The sequence below is a fragment of the Penicillium paradoxum genome (assembly GCF_028828445.1).
Source record: "Penicillium paradoxum strain IBT 22861 chromosome Unknown utg000003l_segment0_segment0, whole genome shotgun sequence".
Classification (NCBI taxonomy): Eukaryota; Fungi; Ascomycota; class Eurotiomycetes; order Eurotiales; family Aspergillaceae; genus Penicillium; species Penicillium paradoxum.
This window is the reverse complement of record NW_026643181.1, coordinates 4,541,351-4,562,556: the sequence shown is the minus strand read 5'-3', so window position 1 is coordinate 4,562,556 and position 21,206 is coordinate 4,541,351. Positions and strand designations below refer to the sequence as shown.

General features: G+C 51.0%; 8 protein-coding genes across 8 annotated transcripts; 5 read left to right on the top strand and 3 right to left on the bottom strand.

Annotated features, from left to right (window-relative positions):
- Window positions 1-260: 260 nt before the first annotated feature.
- Window positions 261-4,184, top strand: N7457_003529 (putative translation regulator (Cya5); the record flags this gene model as incomplete). Its single annotated transcript, XM_057174574.1, has 1 exon — window positions 261-4,184. One exon carries the CDS (start codon window positions 261-263, stop codon window positions 4,182-4,184), a length of 3,924 nt encoding a protein of 1,307 aa, XP_057034725.1.
- A 1,090-nt stretch (window positions 4,185-5,274) lies between these two features.
- On the top strand, window positions 5,275-6,416 carry N7457_003528 (uncharacterized protein; the record flags this gene model as incomplete). Its single annotated transcript, XM_057174573.1, has 4 exons — window positions 5,275-5,811; window positions 5,869-6,055; window positions 6,106-6,219; window positions 6,274-6,416. The coding sequence occupies 4 exons, from the start codon at window positions 5,275-5,277 to the stop codon at window positions 6,414-6,416; spliced, it is 981 nt and encodes a 326-aa protein (XP_057034724.1).
- A 1,303-nt stretch (window positions 6,417-7,719) lies between these two features.
- N7457_003527 (MCM DNA helicase complex subunit MCM3) lies at window positions 7,720-10,709 on the top strand (the record flags this gene model as incomplete). The annotated part of the gene is made up of 7 exons (XM_057174572.1): window positions 7,720-7,792; window positions 7,850-7,868; window positions 7,922-7,973; window positions 8,029-8,075; window positions 8,138-8,243; window positions 8,303-8,566; window positions 8,625-10,709. The coding sequence occupies 7 exons, from the start codon at window positions 7,720-7,722 to the stop codon at window positions 10,707-10,709; spliced, it is 2,646 nt and encodes an 881-aa protein (XP_057034723.1).
- Window positions 10,710-11,292: 583 nt separating this feature from the next.
- Window positions 11,293-12,633, bottom strand: N7457_003526 (Spo7-like protein; the record flags this gene model as incomplete). The annotated part of the gene is made up of 1 exon (XM_057174571.1): window positions 11,293-12,633. The coding sequence occupies one exon, from the start codon at window positions 12,631-12,633 to the stop codon at window positions 11,293-11,295; it is 1,341 nt and encodes a 446-aa protein (XP_057034722.1).
- Window positions 12,634-13,001: 368 nt separating this feature from the next.
- On the top strand, window positions 13,002-14,920 carry N7457_003525 (putative alpha/beta hydrolase; the record flags this gene model as incomplete). Its single annotated transcript, XM_057174570.1, has 2 exons — window positions 13,002-13,346; window positions 13,409-14,920. 2 exons carry the CDS (start codon window positions 13,002-13,004, stop codon window positions 14,918-14,920), a joined length of 1,857 nt encoding a protein of 618 aa, XP_057034721.1.
- Window positions 14,921-15,282: 362 nt separating this feature from the next.
- N7457_003524 (uncharacterized protein) lies at window positions 15,283-16,620 on the bottom strand (the record flags this gene model as incomplete). Its single annotated transcript, XM_057174569.1, has 1 exon — window positions 15,283-16,620. The coding sequence occupies one exon, from the start codon at window positions 16,618-16,620 to the stop codon at window positions 15,283-15,285; it is 1,338 nt and encodes a 445-aa protein (XP_057034720.1).
- A 292-nt stretch (window positions 16,621-16,912) lies between these two features.
- N7457_003523 (TatD family hydrolase) lies at window positions 16,913-18,088 on the top strand (the record flags this gene model as incomplete). Its single annotated transcript, XM_057174568.1, has 1 exon — window positions 16,913-18,088. One exon carries the CDS (start codon window positions 16,913-16,915, stop codon window positions 18,086-18,088), a length of 1,176 nt encoding a protein of 391 aa, XP_057034719.1.
- A 406-nt stretch (window positions 18,089-18,494) lies between these two features.
- On the bottom strand, window positions 18,495-20,948 carry N7457_003522 (uncharacterized protein; the record flags this gene model as incomplete). The annotated part of the gene is given in 4 exon segments (XM_057174567.1): window positions 18,495-19,593; window positions 19,650-20,451; window positions 20,463-20,780; window positions 20,882-20,948. 4 exon segments carry the CDS (start codon window positions 20,946-20,948, stop codon window positions 18,495-18,497), a joined length of 2,286 nt encoding a protein of 761 aa, XP_057034718.1.
- Between the last annotated feature and the right edge of the window lie 258 nt (window positions 20,949-21,206).

The following is a 21,206-nucleotide window of genomic DNA, read 5'->3' as shown; positions in this document are numbered from 1 at the left end:
GGTCCGGGCTTTTATTAGCACCTGATTTGTGCCCTGAACCGGTGCACGAGCAATCTTGTGTCGCACAAGTCGACGACTTCAGCTTTTCTTCCTCGGTACGCATGGCACCACCCGGTCGATTATTTGTCGCCGTCAAAGCAGCACCAAAGACAGATCTTCTAACATGAGTGTGATTTACTTAGGCCTTCTCGACATAATACGATGCAGATCGAGACTCAATCCCGGCATCCTACGGTTTGACATCGCCACGATTGAGGGCAATGCTCGAACGGGCAACGGGCTGCCTCGAGAACGCGGGACGGCGTTTACTTCAGGATTCCAATGGTGTGGTACGAAGCAAGAACTCTCTGCCTAGTCATATCTGGAATTACAATGCCGCTGGAACAGACACCCCCAACTGGTTTCTCGCGCTTTTGCACGCATCAGGTCAACGATCGTCCCCCGTTCTCAATACCCAACATGAAGGCAGAGGATCGAGCGATGGAATAGGGCCATCGCTCGACTTTTTGTACCCTAGACAAGGTCAAGCGCTGACAGTCTCACATCTGTTTCGCACCCAAAAAAGGACTGGGTCTCGGAGGAAAAGATCGCACTTGAGCTTCTCAAGAAGTTATGTTTCCATTTCGAGCCTTCCCAGGGCTACCCCAGAGGCTTCATCTAGCCATGAAGATATACCTGAGCGGGCCCAAGAGCCTCAAAATCCCGAATCTCCCCAGGAGGACGGGAAAGCGAACGCCGACCTCCATGCCTTTCTTCAGAAGAATGGCACAGAATTCGACAAAGCCTGGGTGCTGTACATTGCAGCCGGATACCCATCGAAGCTCAGGTCTGCCCTCTGTGCTTATTTGAGTAAATCGCGTAATCGCAAGGACCAGCGACGAACATGGGAGCTTTTCAAACTCATTGGGCCCCAGGATCGCACCGAGTTGGACTACAAGAATGTCATGAAATCACAGCTTTTTACAGAAGATGGGGTAAAACCTCATCGCTTGCAACGAATTTGCAATGAAATCATTCGTACGCCAATGCCATTTGCACCAAACATCATTGGCCTAGCCCTGGTTCACATGGTCAAAACCAGACAGTGGAAAAATATCGACCACGTCTGGAAAATGATATTGCAAGCACAACCGAACAGTCAACTGACATTGAGCTCCTTGTTGCTTCAATTCAATCGTTTCGAGTTTCTTGATTATTCCCTCGCAAGGCACCTCCTTACCCTAGCGGATCATCTAAAGGATGAGAAAAAACCTTCAATTAACGATTTCGCCCGTCGCTTAGTTGATCGATTCATTATGTCTCCCGACATGGTCAAACTTACACCGATAACGACTTTGCTTCCACTGTTGCGTCAATACTGTTCCCTCGGCCTTTTGAGCCAAATACATTATTTGGAACTGATCAAACTGTTCCACTTGTCAGAAGAGAGATCAGAATTCGTCAAATCCGTCCTTCTTTATCGCCAATATCGGTTGGATTTGCCGGATGCACTACCAAGTAAAAGAGTTTTGCATCGGATGATTGGACGCTTCTCAGAACTCCAGATGACGGACTGTCTCCCTTACTTCTTGGACGAGGAGGCCCACTTTTGGGAAAAGCCGAGCGTTTTTGCATATAGAGAGGCTCTGATTGGGTTTTCCAGGGTTGGGGATGCACCAAAAGTTCATGAACTATTCAATAGCTTCTTGGCAGACCACCCAACCTTCCTTAAGCAACGTGAGAACCCAGATGTTCACCGATTGGTGGCTCCACTTCTTGTCGTGCACGCGCGGCTAGGTGATGTGCAAGAGACCCGACGGCAATTCCAACGTATCTCTGCAGAGTTAGGTATTAAGCCGAACACAGTGTGCTGGAACATTCTACTTCTGGCGCATACCACCGCTGGAGATTTATCAGGTGCGGTTTCTGTGTTCTCACAGATGCAGAGAAACAAAATGCGTTTGAATTCATATTCATTTGGCACACTGATGGGGCATTTCGCCAAGCGACGAGACATCGAAACTGTTCGTCGATTGCTCAAAGAGGCGCAAAGCAGCAAAGTGCAAATTACAAGGCCAATCCTCGATACGGTTGTACAGGTGTACCTCAACAATGGTGAATTGACTCAGGCAGAGCAGCTTATCGAGAAAAGCTGGAATTTGGCGGATGGAGGGTCTCCATTGCGAATGTGGAATTCTCTTTTAGCTGCATATGCGTTCAGGGTATCCAAGTTTTCCTTCCGGCGCATCTTGGACCGCATTGGAAAGCTAGGACTGACACCGGATGCTATGACCTACGGGGCCATCATGCTTGCCTACGTGTATGCCATGCAGCCAGATCGTGCCCGTGCTACTCTCAGAACCATGCACCAAACTGGCCTCAAAGCCACCGAGTATCATTATAACATCCTTTTGCTTGGATATGTGAACCAGCGGAACCGCGATATGGTTCACGTCATCTTTCAAGAAATGCAAACGCGCTTCGGTCGAGTCGCCATGGATGCCAGCCTGTTGAACCTGAGAATGCAGATTGCGAGAGATCTGGAGAACGCAAATGACAGCCAAATGCCGCTTGAAGACATTGAATTGGAGAACGCACAAAAGACACTCGTTCGCTCAATCACACAATTCAATGCTCACCCCTCACCAGTCAAGCACCGATCAGCTAGTTCGTTCGAGGGTTCTTCCCTAGACGCCTTTACTGCCAAGCATTATCAACTACTGATCCAAGCATACGGCACAGAGGCTGGTCCCGAAAAGGCACTCCAACTCTTGAATCAATACATGCGACAACGCCAATCCGATGATGCATTGGAATCATTACCGATCATATTCATCAGAGCCACCATGCTTGCTGCCTTGCGAGCCCACAAGTTCAAACAAGTGGAAGAGTGTTGGGGAAATGTCTTGGTTGGTGTCAGTAAGACAGCCGTTACTTTTGACATCAACGAACTTTTCCCTTCACCATCGTCAACGTCAGCTCTACAAAGGCCAGCAGAGTCTTCTCGGTCGCTAACATCCTCAACATCCACCAAAGCAAATAAGTCCAAAATTCTCCCTGCTCACCGTTTCACTCTGGATACTCCACTCTCGCTTTACTTGCGATCTTTGGCTTGTCGAGACGAATATGAGAAGATACATAAAGTTGTGGCCGAAGTCCAGGCAGCAGGCTTTGCATTGACTGGTTTCAACTGGTCGACCTATATCAGGATGCTCGCGACATCTGAGAATTACAACGACATTACCCAGGCCTTCCGAATGTTCGAAGACAAATTCATTGCTCACTTCCCTGGTTGGCGGTGGTTCCTCAAGGGATATGGCGTGAGGCCCATAAATGCTCCTGTGACACTTCTTCATCTTGAAGGTCGCTGGGGTGCGACCAAATCCCGCAGGATGATGGGAAAATTGGCCCGAAAGCAGTGGCGCAAAATCGAGCCTGATTACATGCACCCTCATTACCCGACCATGGTGCAATTAGCTAGCACGCTGAAACGGCTCCGGCATACAAGTATCATGGAGGGGAATGGGCACTTAGCCAGTCTCTATAAAATTGCCCCAAAGACGATTGATGCCCTTGCCGCGATGCCATCCGTGCGAGATAAATACCAGGCCACAATCCTTCGCGGCACAGCTTCAAAGAAAGATATTATCGCAAGTCCGATCAAGCTACATTCCACGCCCTCCGGTGCTCTTGGCCTCGACTCGAAAGTCAAAAAACGCACCTTTGATGACGCAATCCAGGAGCCTTTCGAACTGAAGAAACAACAATACCCTGAGCGCTCCGCCGTTGACGAGTCGAATCTCACGGGCTTCCTCACCAAGGCTCAAGAGCAAGCCCTGAGTCCCTTGTCGAGCATCCTTCCTCGCGAGGACCGAATTGAGCTTGAGACTGAACTCTATGAACAAGCCGAAATAACAAGCAACTGGTTGTCACGAAATGCGCGCCATAAAAAGGCCATCGCTCGCGCACTCGCAAACAAGAAGCCCAATACCGCTAGGTTTATCAGACGATATGGGCGCAGGGCACGACGCGCCTATTCCAACAAGCTCAGTCCCGAGCGGCGACTGTTTGACAAGAGCAATCGCAAGTGGAAGCTGAAGACTCCAGCGTACCGTCTCTTCAAGCCTGACAGTGGACTTCATGTGAAAGTCGGGCAACGGAAGTCCACTTCCAAATACAAGAAGAGGTCCTGGACCTTCAAGTGAAGACTCGGGTAGGGACTTTTGAAGAGCTTGTCCTCTCTCCTCCTCCCATGTACAGTGATTGTGTAATTTAGCAAGTGTTTTTATATCCTGGTTACTTTGATTTAAATTTTGTACAATATATAGACCAATTTTCTCTTTATGCGGATATCTCCATGACACTAGCAATTGTAATGAGGTCTATCACAGCAGCGTTGGAGCAAGTATCATGGTGCAATACCAATGAAAGTCCCTAGTGATGTCTGGAAGCCAGTACGACATTGAATCTGAACTTATGTATCTGGCCATTAACCCCTTGTGGGTACTCGACATTGAACAGAGTCAATCTGGATTCTGCTTATAGTCGATGAGGTCCAGTAGGAGGTCATCTTGAATCTCATGGCATTCGGTCTACTTCTTCGCAGGGCTGGTATTGAATAGCTGTGGAATGAATGGAAAGTCTAGTATAGAAAGAGTCCTTGCCCAATATACATGATACGAATTAAGCAAGTAACTTTGTCTTATAATCTCTCTGTATGTGCCAATTCTCCTTGCTCCTCCTGATCCTCTGAAACTCTCGACTTATCTGATCGCTATGATTACCCTCGCCATTTAACGTCTGTGGTAGCATTATCCCTGCTTTCATCTTTCGGGGCTTCAAGACGCAAATCAATACTGTATCCGATAGACGTTGCAGGCGTGCCAGGAGCGGCGGACTGCAACAGTCGTGGGCCGTGGCAGACCGACTAAAACTCTTGGCTGCGTGATTCAGGCCCATTCGCTTGCTGATTGCGAAGTACGTTGGGACATTGATCACGTCAAGCCAATTACAAATTCCCATTTTATGCATCAGGGCGTTTCCCAAGCTAACATAATCGGCCCAAAATGGAGTTTATACCAAGGACCGATCGGTCATAAGAGATATTTCCGCTAACTCCATCGATGGATACAACGTTATTGCTCGTGGTGCCATTATACTATAAATCAGGTCAAGTTGTACTCCGTAGAGGGATAGAGAGAGCAGGGGGATAGACTTGTATATACAATTTTTGTTTAGTTTCTCTCTTCCCCTATCCCTCTACCTGCTGCGCTTGAAACTCCCGCCATCGCAATTATGCCCCCGTACGACACAGATACCACCGCCGACGAGCTGATCAATGATTACAGCCATCTCATTAAGGACAAGGTCGTTCTGACAACCGGCGTCTCTTCCGGTTCCCTGGGCGGCTTCTTCGTCCAATCCATCGCCAAAGCCAAACCCGCCTGGCTGATCCTGGCCGCTCGCAACGCCGACAAACTCCAACAAATCGCCAACGACATAACGACCGCCTACCCGGATGTCAAGGTCCGAAAGATCAAAGTTGATCTGGGGTCGCTGAATAGTGTGCGAGACGCGGCTGCCCAGGTGAATTCCTGGGATGATATTCCAGTCATCGACGTGATGGTCAACAATGCCGGTGTTATGGCGGTTGATTATCAGGTCTCGCCGGAGGGATTTGAGTCCCACCTGGCAACTAACCACCTAGGCCCGTTTCTGTTCACAAATCTGGTTATCAAGAAGATTTTAGCTTCTGAGAGTCCTCGGATCGTCGTGGTTAGCAGCGACGGTCATCGTCTGAGTCCTTTCCGCTTCGATGACTACAACTTTGATGTAAGTGATGCATGGGATTTTGCTCTTTGAGGGCACCCGTACTTAAATATCGAATAGGCAGGGAAGAGTTACCACAAATGGTTCGCCTATGGCCAGAGCAAAACAGCTAATATATTGTTCGCAATCTCACTGGCGGAGAAGCTCGGCCTCAAATACGGCCTTCTCGCATTCAGCCTGCACCCGGGCGTCATCTGGACAAATCTGGGTAACCACCTAGACTGGAGTGTAGATCTGGATGGACTCCGTAAGTACCAGTCGTAACTATCAGATGCACGGCCGCTAACATCACCACAGGGAGCGCCGACAAGGCGTTGGGCAACCGGGAGGGCTGGAAAGACTTCGATACCAAGCCGTTGGAGCGGGGTGTTGCGACTCATGTCTATGCTGCATTTGATCCGGCTCTTAAAGGTATGTTATGTATAAACGGGAAACGGAGAGTATACTGACAGGCTGACTCGGTAGCTCACAACGGCGCTTATCTTATTGACTCCCATGTAGCAGATCCACTGTCTGATACAGTCAAGCCGTGGGTGACCAGTAGCTTTGAAGCAGAGAGACTGTGGAAGTTGAGCGAGAAGCTGGTGGGCGAAGAATTTTCATACTAGAGTCGCAGTGTATATATATATATATACCCGTGTAAAATTGTACATGCTCGGTGATCCAAAACGGGAAAGAAAAGGCATCCCAAGCTAGCGAGATACGATGTAAATCTAGGACTTGCAGTGCCACACATCCTGTTCAATCAGATGAGATCCACGTTATAGAACTGTACGGAGTACCCCGTATATGTCACCATGATAGTGGTAACAATGACTACTTCACTTGACCTGTCGAACATTTCTGTAACCTAGAGAACGCCCATATAGACGAACATATATGCCTCGACTATGTACCCATGTACTACTCCGCACTCCGTACAGTATGTGGTTTAGATAAAGGGACAGAACAAGCAAGTGATTGTGCAGCCTGGGATATTCCATTGACGGAATTGGCAGACTGATCTGAACATATGTACTCCGTGCAAGGTCTTGGCCTATGATTGGTATTATAGCGGAACAAGAGATAGATTTTATGCTGTACGGAGTATAAATTGGTTGTACTGTATGTGATAGGACGTTGGATAGGAAAATCTTTTGAGCAAAATTAAGCGTTCGATTCAGGTTCCACAGCCCTTGCCACCGAAAGGGACAAGGGCTGTGGAACTGTCTTATTGCCTATGTAGCTAGCTATCAAGGCCAATCACTATGGAACTATCCTGAGCTATATAGGGACCATCGTGGAAAATAGTATATATAAGACCAGCAGCCCACATACAGCTCTCTGTACCAACAACCAAAGATGGAAGAGGACCTTTCAGACCTCCTCGACACCCACCAGGACCGACCGACCGAAGTCAGACGTCAAGACCAGGTCAAGATCATCACCACTCCCTGGACCGAAACACAGACACTGCGAACAGCACGCGTAACAGTCGAGGCGGGAGTAAAAAGGTTTCACTTTAGGGCATCGAGGACATATAGTCATCAGCAAGGGTGGAGATTCTGTGGCTCTTTTAAAGAGCTTAGAAAGGGGACGTCTACTCTAAAGTGATTCTTTGAACTGTGAGAGGAAAAAAGGTCAGTGAAAAATTCAAGGGAGAAGTCCAGTGTGAAAGTCCGAAGGCTTTTTCCACTGTAGGGGGGAGTAGAACATACGTAGAGTCGCTTGAAGAAGAGAAAAAGGATCGGGAAGTTGGGGCCTTATATACCTTTTCAAAAATTTTTTTCTGCTGAGTCAGTCGGCAAAAACTATCCGGCGACGCGGCGGCCGACGCGTGCACCTTCACGCGTTCCACTTTAGCAAATCGGGAAATCCCATCGGCCCCCCTCGACTACCTCCTTCCCACTACACTATATTGCATCACACATCATGGACGGCATACAACTACGGGATGAGGCCGCGCAGGATCGCGTGCGCGCTGCCACCGAATTCCTTGACCCAGGTATGTTTACCCAATCTTGTATTTGTTGTTTACGCTAACCGAGTCATTTTTTTCCAGCTGATGCACGGGCACGCAGGTTCGTCATTGTTTACGATGATGTTATCATATACATCTAACAGATCGGAACAGTTATCGAGCGGACATTGTGGTTATGCTAAATAAGGGTGCGCGACGTTTGACAGTGCGTGGATCGACGAAATTCCCTGCCAGGAGGTGGTGCTAATAATTCTGAATAGGTCAGCATCGATGAAATCAGAGCACACAACCGGGAGCTGGCCGATGGGTAAATATTACTTCGATATCAAGTGGAATTGACACAGCGACTAATGGAGTTTCTTCGTATAGGCTGCTTTCTTCGCCATTCGATTACTCGCAAGCCTTTGATATGGCCTTGAAGGCAGTCGTCAAAACCCTGCCCGGTCGACCAGTTAAAGAAACCTCAGATGAAACAGTATGTATCCATCGGGAGGTGCTTCTTCGCAACTATCTCATGTCTAACGACATTGACAGAACTACTATTGCGCCTATGTTGGCGCATTCGGAGAATTCTCCTGCAATCCCCGCACATTGGGTTCTCAACAATTGAATCATATGGTATCCCTCGAGGGTATTGTGACAAAATGCTCTCTGGTGCGCCCCAAGGTAGTGCAGAGTGTTCACTATGTCGAGAGGAAGGATCGTTTCGTCGCCAGAAAATATCGTGATCAAACTATGAGTGCCAGCGGTGCAACCAGCTTGAACGTTTACCCTCAAGAGGATGATGAAAAGAACCCAGTGAGTTTCAAATTCGCAAAATCACACAAGCCTCCGCGACTGACGTTGGAATTTCTAGCTTATCACCGAGTACGGCTACTCTACATACCTCGATCACCAGTCAATCTCCATCCAAGAAATGCCCGAACGTGCGCCCGCAGGACAGTTGCCCCGAAGTGTCGATGTCATTCTGGACGACGACCTTGTCGATACTGCCAAGCCTGGAGATAGAATCCAGCTGGTGGGTATCTACCGCACCCTTGGTAACCGAAACGCAGGCAGTGGCTCGTCGACTTTCCGCACCGTGGTCATGGCGAACAATATTATTCAATTGTCTTCGAAGAGTGGTGGAGGTATAGCAGAGGCTGTCCTTACCGATACCGACATTCGAAACATCAATAAGATTGCGAAGAAGAGAAATGTGTTCGAATTGTTGTCCAAGTCTTTGGCTCCCAGTATCCACGGCCATGATTACATCAAAAAGGCAATCCTCCTGATGCTTCTTGGTGGAATGGAGAAGAACTTGGATAACGGAACCCATCTTCGTGGTGATATCAACATTCTTATGGTCGGTGACCCCTCGACTGCAAAATCTCAGCTGCTTCGTTTTGTGTTGAATACTGCGCCATTGGCAATCGCTACTACTGGTCGAGGCTCCTCCGGCGTCGGTTTGACTGCTGCTGTTACCTCTGACAAAGAAACCGGTGAACGCCGACTGGAGGCCGGTGCCATGGTTCTCGGTGACCGCGGAGTGGTTTGTATCGATGAGTTTGACAAGATGAGCGATGTCGATCGTGTTGCCATCCACGAAGTCATGGAACAACAGACTGTCACAATCGCCAAAGCCGGTATCCACACAAGCTTGAATGCTCGCTGCAGTGTTCTCGCAGCAGCCAATCCAATCTATGGCCAATACGATCCCCACAAGGATCCGCATAAGAACATTGCTCTTCCCGATTCCCTACTCTCTCGTTTCGATTTGCTATTCGTTGTGACGGATGACATCGAAGACACCCATGACCGCAGGATCTCGGAGCACGTTCTCCGCATGCACCGCTACCGCCAGCCTGGCACTGAGGAGGGTGCCCCAGTCCGGGAACAGCTTAACCAAACCCTGGGCGTTGGAGTGGAAGATCGTCAAGACGGCAATGCGCCAAGTGAAGTGTTCGAGAAGTTCAACGTCATGCTTCATGGTGGTATGATCGATGCTGCTAACGCTGGCCGTCGCCGTGGCAAGAACGTGGAAATTATCAGTATTCCCTTCATCAAGAAGTATATCCAATATGCTAAGAAGCGAATCATGCCCGTCTTGACCAAGGGTGCTGCCGACCACGTTATCGCTACATACTCTGCTTTGCGAAACGATGAACTCACTGGCAACAAGCGTCGCACCTCGCCCATCACTCCTCGTACTCTGGAGACCCTGATTCGTTTGTCCACTGCACACGCCAAGGCACGTTTGTCGAATCGTGTGGATCAGAGCGACGCCAAAAATGCCGAGGCCATCCTGCGTTTCGCCATGTTCAAGGAAGTCCTCGAGGACGAGCGTCGTAAGAGACGCAAGGTGACCACCTTCGATTCCGACTCCGAATCCGACAGTGATGCCGAACTCGATGACAACTCTGATGATGACACCAATGCCCGCGGCACATCCACCGCCACACCCGGTCGACGCACCGGCACAGCACGCACCCGCGGCACCGCAACGCAGTCTAGCGCCCCCGTTCCCGACGAGGACGAAGACCCAGACAGCTTGTACACAGCCAGTCCACGTGCTCAGCGCCTGCGCTCGAGCCAGACAGGCCGTACCCAGACACAGACCGACTCGCAGATGTCAATGGCATCTTCGCGACCAGCCTCACAGCTCATCGAGTCCCAAACAGACACGCAATCCACATCTGCAGACGTCCCCATCACACCTGCGCGCATGATAGTCTTCCGACAGACTCTCGGCCCGCTCATGGGCAAGACCGTGTTCAAGGATAGCGATACAAGCAAGGTCGACGATCTGATCAACGCCGTCAACACTGCTATCCGCGACTCGCCCAAGCATGGCGCTTCGCAAGTCTTCCCCCGCTCTGAAGCTATCCAGGCCTTGCGGATCATGAACGAGGATAATATTCTGATGTACCTCGAGGATGACGATGATGTATACCGGGTTTAATCTATCTGGGTTATGCGGTGCTGTCTACACTTTTCTTCTCTTCGTGCAAAGTACATAAGAAGAGGAGATGGACATGTCTGCTTCCAGTTTTTACGAGCATGCTTTCTTGTCATTGCATTGGGATTGATATCATCTCATGTTTTTTGTTGGGTTTGGCGTATGGAATGGGTTTGGGGAAATACTAGTGGCCTCAATATGAGAAATATGAATGAATACTCGAAGTTTAATCTATTAAGAATACTAAATCTCCATCTGGCTCACCTGTAGTTGTATTCGATACATGTACCATATGTAGTCTGGTTGGGAGACTCGTTCGTTTGACACTGTAAACATGCAATTGGATGGAGATTTTCCAAAACAAATCAAATGCAACAGAGAACGATAGCCAAGGCATTCCAATTTATCTATACAGCCAGAGAAAGCATGTTCCAAAGGAAATGCATACACAGCCAATGTAAGCCTCCAAACATAGTGCGAACGATGAGTGTCTAGCAACCGAGGCAGATAGGAAACAAAAAGAATCAGGGTATAGAGATATGAACAGCATAAGCATGAACGATGTTTCGTGCTAAGGTGTGCAATATTACAATTGTGGGATAGAAGACGGTATAGCCTCCTCTTTATCCTTCTCCAAAATGCCCGTCGGCAGCACAGAGTCTTCGGACGAGAACGACGGAGTGCGTACACCCTCCCGAATCTGCGCCTGCGTTAGAGGTGAGATGCCTCGTCGAAGCGTAGAACCCTTCCGTTTGCGCTGCTGCGGGCTGGCATCGTGTCCGGAGGCGGTGCTTGCACGGCGCGGCCGGCCGGACGTGGAAGAACGGGAGGGCGGACGGTCGTCGATGTCGACGGGGGTGGTGCTGCGGGATGAGGTGCGGGAATGGGACTCGGAGCGGGTGTTGCGACGGGAGGAAGGGCCACGTTGCTCCGGGCTAAGTTTCGAGATGGACGAGTGGTGGCCGTGGCCGAGGCGGTGGCCTGTTCCTGCGGGGCGGCGGCGCGGCGAGGTGCGCCAGCCTAATCCGAGACGGCCGAGCCATCCTCCTTCTGCTCGGGCGAGGTGGTGCTCGCGCTCGCGCAATTTGACGCGCAGCTGGGCGCGGCGCTCGTTTTCTTTCTCCCAGAAGTCGGTGCGGTAGTCGTCCCAGTTTTCGCGGAATTCGGGGGAGAAGGACTTAGGCAGCAGGAGGAGACGGATGTAATCGCCTCCCGGGCTGAGGTCCTCTTCTACCAAGCCGGACTCGCTGCCAGGACCGTGGTAGTACTGCTGGTGATGCTGCCGACCACCACCAGCACGCTCCACAAGATGGTAGTTTCCGTTGGGAGAAGGCAGGAACGAGATGGAGAACGGAAAGAGGATTGAGACATAAGATAGTAGCTCTTGCCAGAAAGGACCACGAATGACGATAATTTTGGTGTTCATCACACGCAGGCCGCGATTGGAGACAGCGAGCCAGCGCCGAGGCCATCGGATGCCGCGCTCCCATTGTCCCGTTCCCCAGACGAGTAGCGCTGTCACCACCCCGCCGAGCAGGGCGACTTTCTCCGCCATCTCCACCACCCAGTAGACAGAACCGCCGACTCCGCGGCCATCTTCACGCGGACGGAGGAATAGAGCGTATGCAAACCAAGTGAGCCACGCAGTGAGTAGAAGCAGGAAGAAAGTATTCTGGCGGCGACGCTCACGCAGGGATAAATATTGGGCTCGTAGCGAGGTTTCGAGTATTAGAAGGTTCAGGTAAATCTGGGGCGGGGAGGAGGGGAGGTTTGCTAGCGGGTCTGGAGTCGAAGGCCGTGGTGGGGATGAGGGATCTGAAGGAGTTAGGCCTTGAGATGATTGTGAGGAGTTCAATGGCTCGGGAGTTAAGGCGCGAGCTTTCGGTGTTGGGGCACCCTTGACCACCTGGTCTAAAGGTGAGGCCATGGTGGAAAGGATCCCACACAAATCAGAGTACAGAAGCAGAGCTCCAAGATGAAGAGTGAAGTCAAATCAAAACTGGCCGTTCCGGCCCAGGACGAGTGTCATCGCATGTGAAGGAGGGAGAAAGGCGGGAAGTTGAAGGAAGCGAAGTTGGATCGACAACTGCCCGCCTCATACTTCTCGACAAAGAATCCTGTTTCGGCTCCCCATCGCCCATTGCCCTTAGGGGGTTTCAATATCAAAATTTCGCTTTCTAACCGGCTTTCTTTCATCGAAGATTTCTTGTTCTGTCTTGATTTGCGCATGCCTGGTAGCCTACCGGGGTTAAGCGGAGTCGCCGATTTGTCTCCGGTTTTCCTTTATATACGTCCATGACCGCCACAATTCAACTTTCCCTAGCAGCACCCACCTATCTTCCCAAGCTACGCATCACAGATTCAACCTCGCGATTTATTGCAACCTTTTCAATCTCTCAGCACAGGGCCAAACCTTGCACAGTGGTCTTCGCCACTCTCCCACGGGAGCGCCAACATTCTTCAATGGCGTCAGAATCACTTAACTCGTCTCAAGAGGACATCCACCGCCACCAGCGACGCGCAGATGGAACCCATGTCCCAGCAACTACAGGAACTCCATATGCCGCTCAAGCTGCTGCTGGTGCGGCAGCAGCGCGCGCCTTTTTCCCGTTGGGATACCGAGAAGGCTTCAGTCAATGGGTAAGCCACAACCAAGGAGCCCCCATTGCAGCATAGCCGCTGATCATGTATGTATTATCTAGTGGGCGCGCCTACCTGCAGCAGCGGCCGAACACAAAGTCCTTTCCTATCTGCCGTACTTGCATCACGAGCCACCCACTCACCTCCAGACCGGAAATACGGCAGAATTCCCCGACGGAGCTACCCCAAGCAGTTTGGAAACTGCAGACTATAACCAGAAGGGTGAAGTCACCACCAGCTCCCTCGACGATCCATACGGCCCTCGTCGATGGCGCTCTAGCATGGTAGAGCTGAGCGGCAAAGACCGCGCGCTCAACGAGTTCTCGGTTGAGAGGGTCGGCGAGGAAGCAGACCAACATTTGGTCATGCTCCACGGTTACGGCGCCGGACTTGGATTTTTCTATAAAAACTTCGAACCTCTGAGCCGACTGAAAGGCTGGCAACTGCATGCTTTGGATATGTTGGGCATGGGTCGGAGTACTCGACCCGCATTCAAAATCAAGGCGAAGGAAAGAGAGGATGCCATCAGAGAGGCCGAAGCTTGGTTCGTTGATGCTTTGGAAGAATGGCGCATCAAACGCAAGATCGATCGCTTCACCTTGCTTGGACACAGTCTGGGCGGATATATGGCTGTCGCCTATGCGCTCAAATACCCCGGTCACCTGAATAAGCTTATCCTGGCGTCCCCAGTGGGTATCCCGGAAGACCCATATGCCGTCACTGCGGGTGTGGCCGAGCCTTCAGAGTCAACCCTGCCCAGCGAGCTCGCCCAGGACCAGCGTGACATCACTTCGCCCACTGCCATTCCTGAGACAATACCAAAAACAACTGACGGTAGCTTTATCACTGGCCGCCAACCACCCCAGGCTAACTCCACTGTACCCCCACGACGAAATCTCCCCAAGTGGTTCGCGTACCTGTGGGAGGCCAATATCTCTCCATTCAGTTTGGTGCGCTGGACTGGTCCTTTAGGGCCTCGCATTGTCTCCGGGTGGACTTCTCGTCGCTTCTCCCACCTACCAGCCGAGGAAGCCAAGGCACTCCACGACTATTCATACTCAATCTTCAGTCTTCGCGGTAGCGGCGAGTACGCATTGGCATATATTCTTGCCCCCGGCGCATTCGCTCGCAGTCCTCTTATCCACCGTGTCCATGGCCTCGGAAGGCAATTGATTCAGAGCAATTCAAACGCTATCCCTGACCCAATCTCCACTGCCGACGCTTCATCTGCCCCCTCTGAGGATACGCCTGCCTCCACGGCCACCCCTTCATCTGAATCATCAGCACCTGCTCAGCGCGAAAAGGGTCTCCCCGTGGTCTTCATGTACGGCGACCACGACTGGATGGATGTATCTGGTGGCCGCGCTGCTGCTGCTCGATTGGAAGAAGAAAAGCGCAAAGTCCTCGAAAACGCTACCGTGGAAGAGAAACGCGCCGACGAAGGTTCTTCCAAAGTTTATGTCGTCAACAGGGCTGGTCACCATTTGTATCTCGACGGCTGGGAGGAGTTCAACAGCGTTGTGCTCGCCGAGATGGAAGAAGTCAGCCAGAGGGAGAGAAGTCGTCAGTCATGATATAAATGCCGGTAAGAAAATATTTCCCTTTGTCGTGGATAATGTTCTATGAAATCTGGAGCTGAGGTGTGATGTCGATATCTTGGGTTGTATACTCTCGTGGGTCTTTTCTCTTTTTTTTTTGACCACGGTGTTTGTGTATGCCTCTCTCTCATTTCCTATGGATATATTCTGTATGGTACATATTGGCTAGATACATAGACCTGGACGAACCAATGGTGTTAGCCATGGATACTCCAGTTGAAGAGACTTTTTTCATCTGAGTTATGTACAATCTGTACTACTTTTTGATCATATGTGCTCCTAACGCCTCCCAAATACCCACCATTGAAACAATATTGAAACGAGAAGAACAACAGCCTTCACCCACTTCGATCACCAGCAGCCAGTCCCCTCGAATTCGGCCCAGAGATACTTTGTCTCCGGTGCCTGGGGCTAGTGGGATAATGTACCATCAAGCGCGCCAGTCCTGAATCACGCTCTTCGGTTGAAAAGCCAACTCCAGGTGTATTACACCCACTCGCACTGGGACTAACTCGTCCAGAGAGGATATGACTACCAGAAGACCCGGGCCGTCTGAGCGAAAAGTATCCCCCACCTCCATTGGCAACGCTTCCGCTACTGCTGTTGCTTCCGAAGCTGTGCCCAAGGCCATCCCCATAACTGGGGAGGTAAGTGCTGGTAAATGGTGTACCGCTAGCAGGGAACGCGCGGGGACCAGCACGCGTCTGGGAATTCCAGCTCGAACCTAACTGCACGTATGGCTGCGGCGTCATAGACGGGGACGTGAGTCGCGCCGTGGACGACGTGGACTGACCGTACTCCCTCGAATTGATAGTCGTGCTGTCGGGTCTGGTCGACACCGCCAGGGAAAGTCCCGTGCCAGTGTGCCGGTCCGATGTTGTCAGCAAGGAAGTGGTGAGCGAGCGCTGGTGGTGTCTTGGGCCGTCTTGTTGCTTATGCCGTGAGCCTGCGGCGCCTACCAGCGAGTGGATGTTGCTACGGCCAGTGCGCGAGTCGCTTTCATTCTGGGGGCTGTTCAGCGTACTAGTGTGGACGCTTGTGGCTAGCGTGACAAGTTGCGATGGCAGTTCCAGGCGGTTGTTTAGAGAGAGCCAGGCACGCTCGTCTGCGTCGATGTCTGTGTCTTGATCGACGTCGCCAGTCGTGCTACGCGCTGATGAGGATGATATTGAGCTTGCTTGAGTGTTTGTGCTGCGGGTCTTGGATGATCGGTATGAGCGCCAGCCGCCTACGCCTTCGAAGTCTCGTCTTTCATCGCCGCTGATGGGCAGGTGGTGCTGTGGTGTCGAGGTGGATAGATGGGCCTCGATCATGCTCCGCGCATAGGAGTTTCTCTTACGGTTTGCTGGGTCATCCTGCGTGCTAGTGGTCCAGGCAGTGAGGAAGTCATTGGGTTTCCGGGAATGTGTAGATTGACTGGAGTTTCTTCTTGATCTACCTGTAGCTGGGGATGTAGGTTCTGAAGCCGTGAAGGTTAATAATGACGAAGTTGGTGATGTCGGCACTGAAAAGAAATGTATAAACAGCCCACAGACTAGTTCGACAGAGACTAGTGATAGTCTAAGGACTAGTGTAATCAATGCGAAGGAGATTGTGACCCATGCTGATAGAATGAGGGGGATAGAGATGAGGCCCAGGATGGGCAGCGCCAGCAGCGATGGTAGCGAGGACCACATTGAGGAATGCATCTGCCTCCCCTAGGGAGGAAGCGGCCAGGAGTCCATATTATACGACTCTCGGTGTCTCAAGGTCGAACAACAGACTGCGGAGAAAGCATGTGATTGATGCCCCAGGCCCGCCCGTATAAATGTTTATTACGTCACTCCCCGCGGGGACGAGAACCTCGCAGACCAAGGCGGTGATAAGGGCGGTAGTATGAGCCGCCTCGGGACTTTTATATACCAAACAAACACTCTGCAGCGATCTCATTCTTGTTACCAGTGATACTTGAATGTAAATTCCCTCAAAATGTCCCAGGACGAGCCATTCCCTTGGGACATTGGCGTCTACGATGCCCACTGCCATCCCACTGATACCATGGCCTCGGTGGCCGACATCCCGCAGATGAAAGCGACAACACTGACAATCATGGCCACGCGTGGGGAAGACCAAGACCTCGTCCTCCAAACCGCCGTGTCCCTATCAGCCAAGACAACCCACTCAGCAACAGACCGCATAGTTCCCTGCTTCGGCTGGCACCCATGGTTCTCGCACCAGATCCTAGATGACACCGCGAAACCCACAGCAGCACAAGACGCCGCAGAGAAATCCGCCCACTATGCTGCTGTCCTGACAGGAGTTGCAGAAAACGAAGACCAATCCTTCATTGATCTCCTTCCTTTCCCCAAACCTCTCTCAGAACTCATCTCTGAAACCCGGGCCCGGCTCCAACAATTCCCGAACGCGTTGGTCGGCGAGGTCGGCTTGGACAGGTCATTCCGACTGCCTAGCCCGTGGACTACATCCGAGATAGATAATCGAGATGACCAGATTACCCCGGGCTCGCGCGAGGGCCGTCGTCTAACGCACTACCGCGTCAAGCCCGAACACCAGCGCGTCGTACTCAAAGCACAATTACAGCTAGCAGGAGAAATGAATCGACCCGTCTCGATACACAGTGTACAAGCTCATGGAGGGGTCTTCGATCTACTGAAAGAATTATGGGCAGGACATGAACGGGTTCTGCTATCGCGGCGGAGACGGGAAAAAGAACAGGATGCAGAAGGTGCTGTGTCTGAAGATGAAGAAGATGATGATGCTAAGACTCTGGACGCATCGACACAAGCATCAGTGCTGGGTGGGAAATCGTATCTGCCGTTTCCACCTCGCATCTGTATGCACTCGTACACCGGTTCTGTCGAGCCTATTCGCCAGTTCTTGCACCGGTCGAACCCGTCGGATGTTTATTTCTCTTTCTCGAAGTTAATTAATTTCTCTGGCGCTGCGGCTAAGAAGGTTAGTGATGTTATCAAATTTCTGCCTGAGGACCGTATTCTGGTTGAGAGTGATCTCCATGTTGCAGGCGCGCAGATGGATGATTTGCTGGAAGATGTGACGCGGGAGATCTGCAAGCTACGTGGATGGGAGCTGCGACAGGGTGTCCAGGTGCTTGCAGATAATTGGCGCCGGTTTGTATTTGGTTAGGATTTCATTTCTCCATTCCTGCGTAGTTTTCTTACATGATTTCCTTGAGCTAGGCGATTAGCGAGGACGCATATGTGGCGCTGTGTGGGATAATTTTGTGTGTATATATTGCATAATTGATTTGAAAAATGGAAAAGAGACAAATTGATTTATCCTATATCACTGTTTGCAATTATATAACGTGGTATATCTCTATTGTTGTATGTAATCATTTGTGACATGGTATCATAGGCTGGGCCTGGAGATGTCTGTGGCCTGACATGATATTTAAGAGATATCGTGTATGTTGCGTGCCCTGGCATGGCTCGTCTCGTCGTCAAGGCTGAAGGAAGGAGGATATAGAGAGGACCTGATGGGGAAAGATGATGAGACTCGAGAGTTGTCAGGAAGTGGTAGCGATACATAGCTAGCTATGGATCCATCCTCCATCGTGAATAAGATCTGCCATCGGAGCATCCTGCCAGTAGATCTGCCGCCACTCATCTTCAAGATCGGGGAGACCTTCCACTCCTACAGGCGGTGGTAGGTCTATATCTCCGAAGGCGAATAGCTGTCGCCAGTCTGGGTAGTCGCGAGCTGGCTCGATGGAATCCACTTGCATACTGCTCGAGAACGGATCATTTCTCTCCAGCGGGCCGGCATTAAGCCGGAGAGGGGCAATCCAATTGTCGAATTGAGGAGGAGGATTGGTTTGCGGGGAGAGGGTTGTATGTTGTAGAGGTGTGGCCTCCGGGGTGGGTACACCGAATGAAAGTGGTCCCGGAGTCTGCATAGTTATTGATGGAGCAGGAGAAGGAACGGGGACTTTGTGTGAATGCGGTGCGTCACCAAACGGCTTGGGGCGTTCTGAAGTTGCCATCCGAAGATCTTCTTGAAGACGTTTAGAGTCCTCGAAGACTCGTAAGATCGTGCCAGCATGAAGCCAGTACTGAGCCAATTCACGGAGCGAATAGGAGGCGGAGTCGAAACGGCGCAGCGCATTAATGGCGAGAACTGGATTGGAGAACCGAAGTTCGACCCGAACTTGAATCATGGCTGTAAAGAGGGTATGGACGCCAGTGTACCAAAGGAACTTCAAGCGATCATTCAATCTGAGCTCCTCGAAGATGGAGGTAATGACACCAGCGGCTGCACTACAAATTTCGGCATCGTGTGGGCCATAGTCATCGGAATAGGCCGAAGCTCTGGGATGCGGCCGATGCAAAAGAATGAGGAAGTTGTTGTAAGTCAGATGGAGCATGGCAGACCATGGATCCATATCAGACGCTCGAAGCCGAAGATTATCAGGAAGTTTGAGAGACCAAGTTGCTAATGATCCGTCGGCTTCCTGGAGAACAGCTTTTCGCCGTTCCTCACTCGCTCGAAGCCCAAATCGATCACGAATGAGATACGAGATCATCGTACAAAGCTCAGTAAAATGAATCACATACTCTGCTTGTACGTGAGGGCCACAATTCTCAAAATCGGCAAGCGTCAGAGGGGACACATCGGAATCATCCAAGTTGCTAGATCGAGAGTCAATTAGGATACGCTGTGATCTGGCTCTTTTGCATTGACTTACATCGCTTGAGGACGTCCATATGACAGTGAAATCAAGACATCAAACTGGATCAGAATAAACCAAACTCTCCTCCACATTCGTCGGTCACGAGTCACAAAGCTACTGGACACAGGATTACGGTGCATTCCAAGCCCTGTAGCGATCCGTGCAGCCGCCCCAACCCAAAAGTGAGCATCCGCAGCGACATCATCGTCTACTCTATCAGAATGCCAGGTTAAAAGCAGCGCCGCTTGGACAAGAATATCTCGATTTCGCTCGATGCGGTTGTCGAAAAGATACTTTGTGCGGCGGAAGAAGATTTCTTTGAGAGCATCTCGCTCTACTTTTGCGCGAGAAACATGCGCACCGACCAATAAAATTGCCTGAAGGAGTAATACTGGCGGAGGATCTGCAGGGTCCCGGTTTCGATATTGCGTCATAAATAAATCCTCGTCGACGAGAGGGTACCCTGGATTGACATATGTGAAATAAGCCTGGACCAGTTCATCCGCGAGAGCCGGTTCTGGTAGTGTCAGAGCATCCATGAGGAGCTGATCATGGCCTGTCTTCATTTGGCGCCGTGGTATCTCATTGCTGGCAAAATGATATACATCGTCATCTTGTTCTCGTTGTTGCCGGATCAAAAATGACATGTTCGAAAGTTCATGTCCAACATAGAAGGCACGCACGCCTCTTTGAATCTCTCTTCTACCGGATTCCTCTTCATCTATCAATTTGACGAGATGTTGCTGCATCTCGTTGTGTGCCTCATCGGCATGCGCCATATCATGGCCATGACGGCCAAATGCCTCGGATCCCGTGCCTTGGGGAAACCCATGTTGCGATAACCCCCGGAAATTGGTGTAGCATGACCACTCGGGAATGCGGTTGGAAAGCTCGGAGGTAGCGGTGTTCCGGCTACAAGAGCAGGGGTTGAGGTGGGATCAGATATCGATAGGGGCCGAGATCGGATCGGGACGGGGTCTAGGATTGAACGGACTGCAAGTCGCTTTTTCTTCTCGTGGATGCGGCAGTCGGTCTTTCCAGAGGCACGACAGTTGGTGCAGGGTGTGCCAACGGTACGGGCATCGCACCGAACCTTGCGCCGGTGACAGTGAACGCAAGCTGCAGAGCCTAGGAGATTTCGATTCACTGGTCAGTAACCGAGATTGCGAAGAAATAACCGATAGGGCAACGCGGTCATAGGTCCGGAGCAAAAGCCATCAGGCAACACGGATTGCACAGGCGCTTACCTTGTTTGCGCTTGCTCACCCCATCCACCGGGAGCGGCGAGGGGGCGTTATCGTTGACGGAGGACATGGCAGGAGTACCATTGACATCATTCCACATGAACTAGGATTCTGCATCATTCCCCTTTCAAGACATCATCCCGAAGCGACTGCCGAGGACTAACACGAAACGAAAAAGTCGGGAAGTTGAGGGATTGCGGGATCGGGGCTGGTGGAGACTCACGCGGAGAAGATTATGTAACACAATGGGCGAAAAGGGGTTCTGATCCGCGCACCCCAAAAAGTCACGTTTTTTCACCCCATTAATAATCAATTATTTACATAAGAG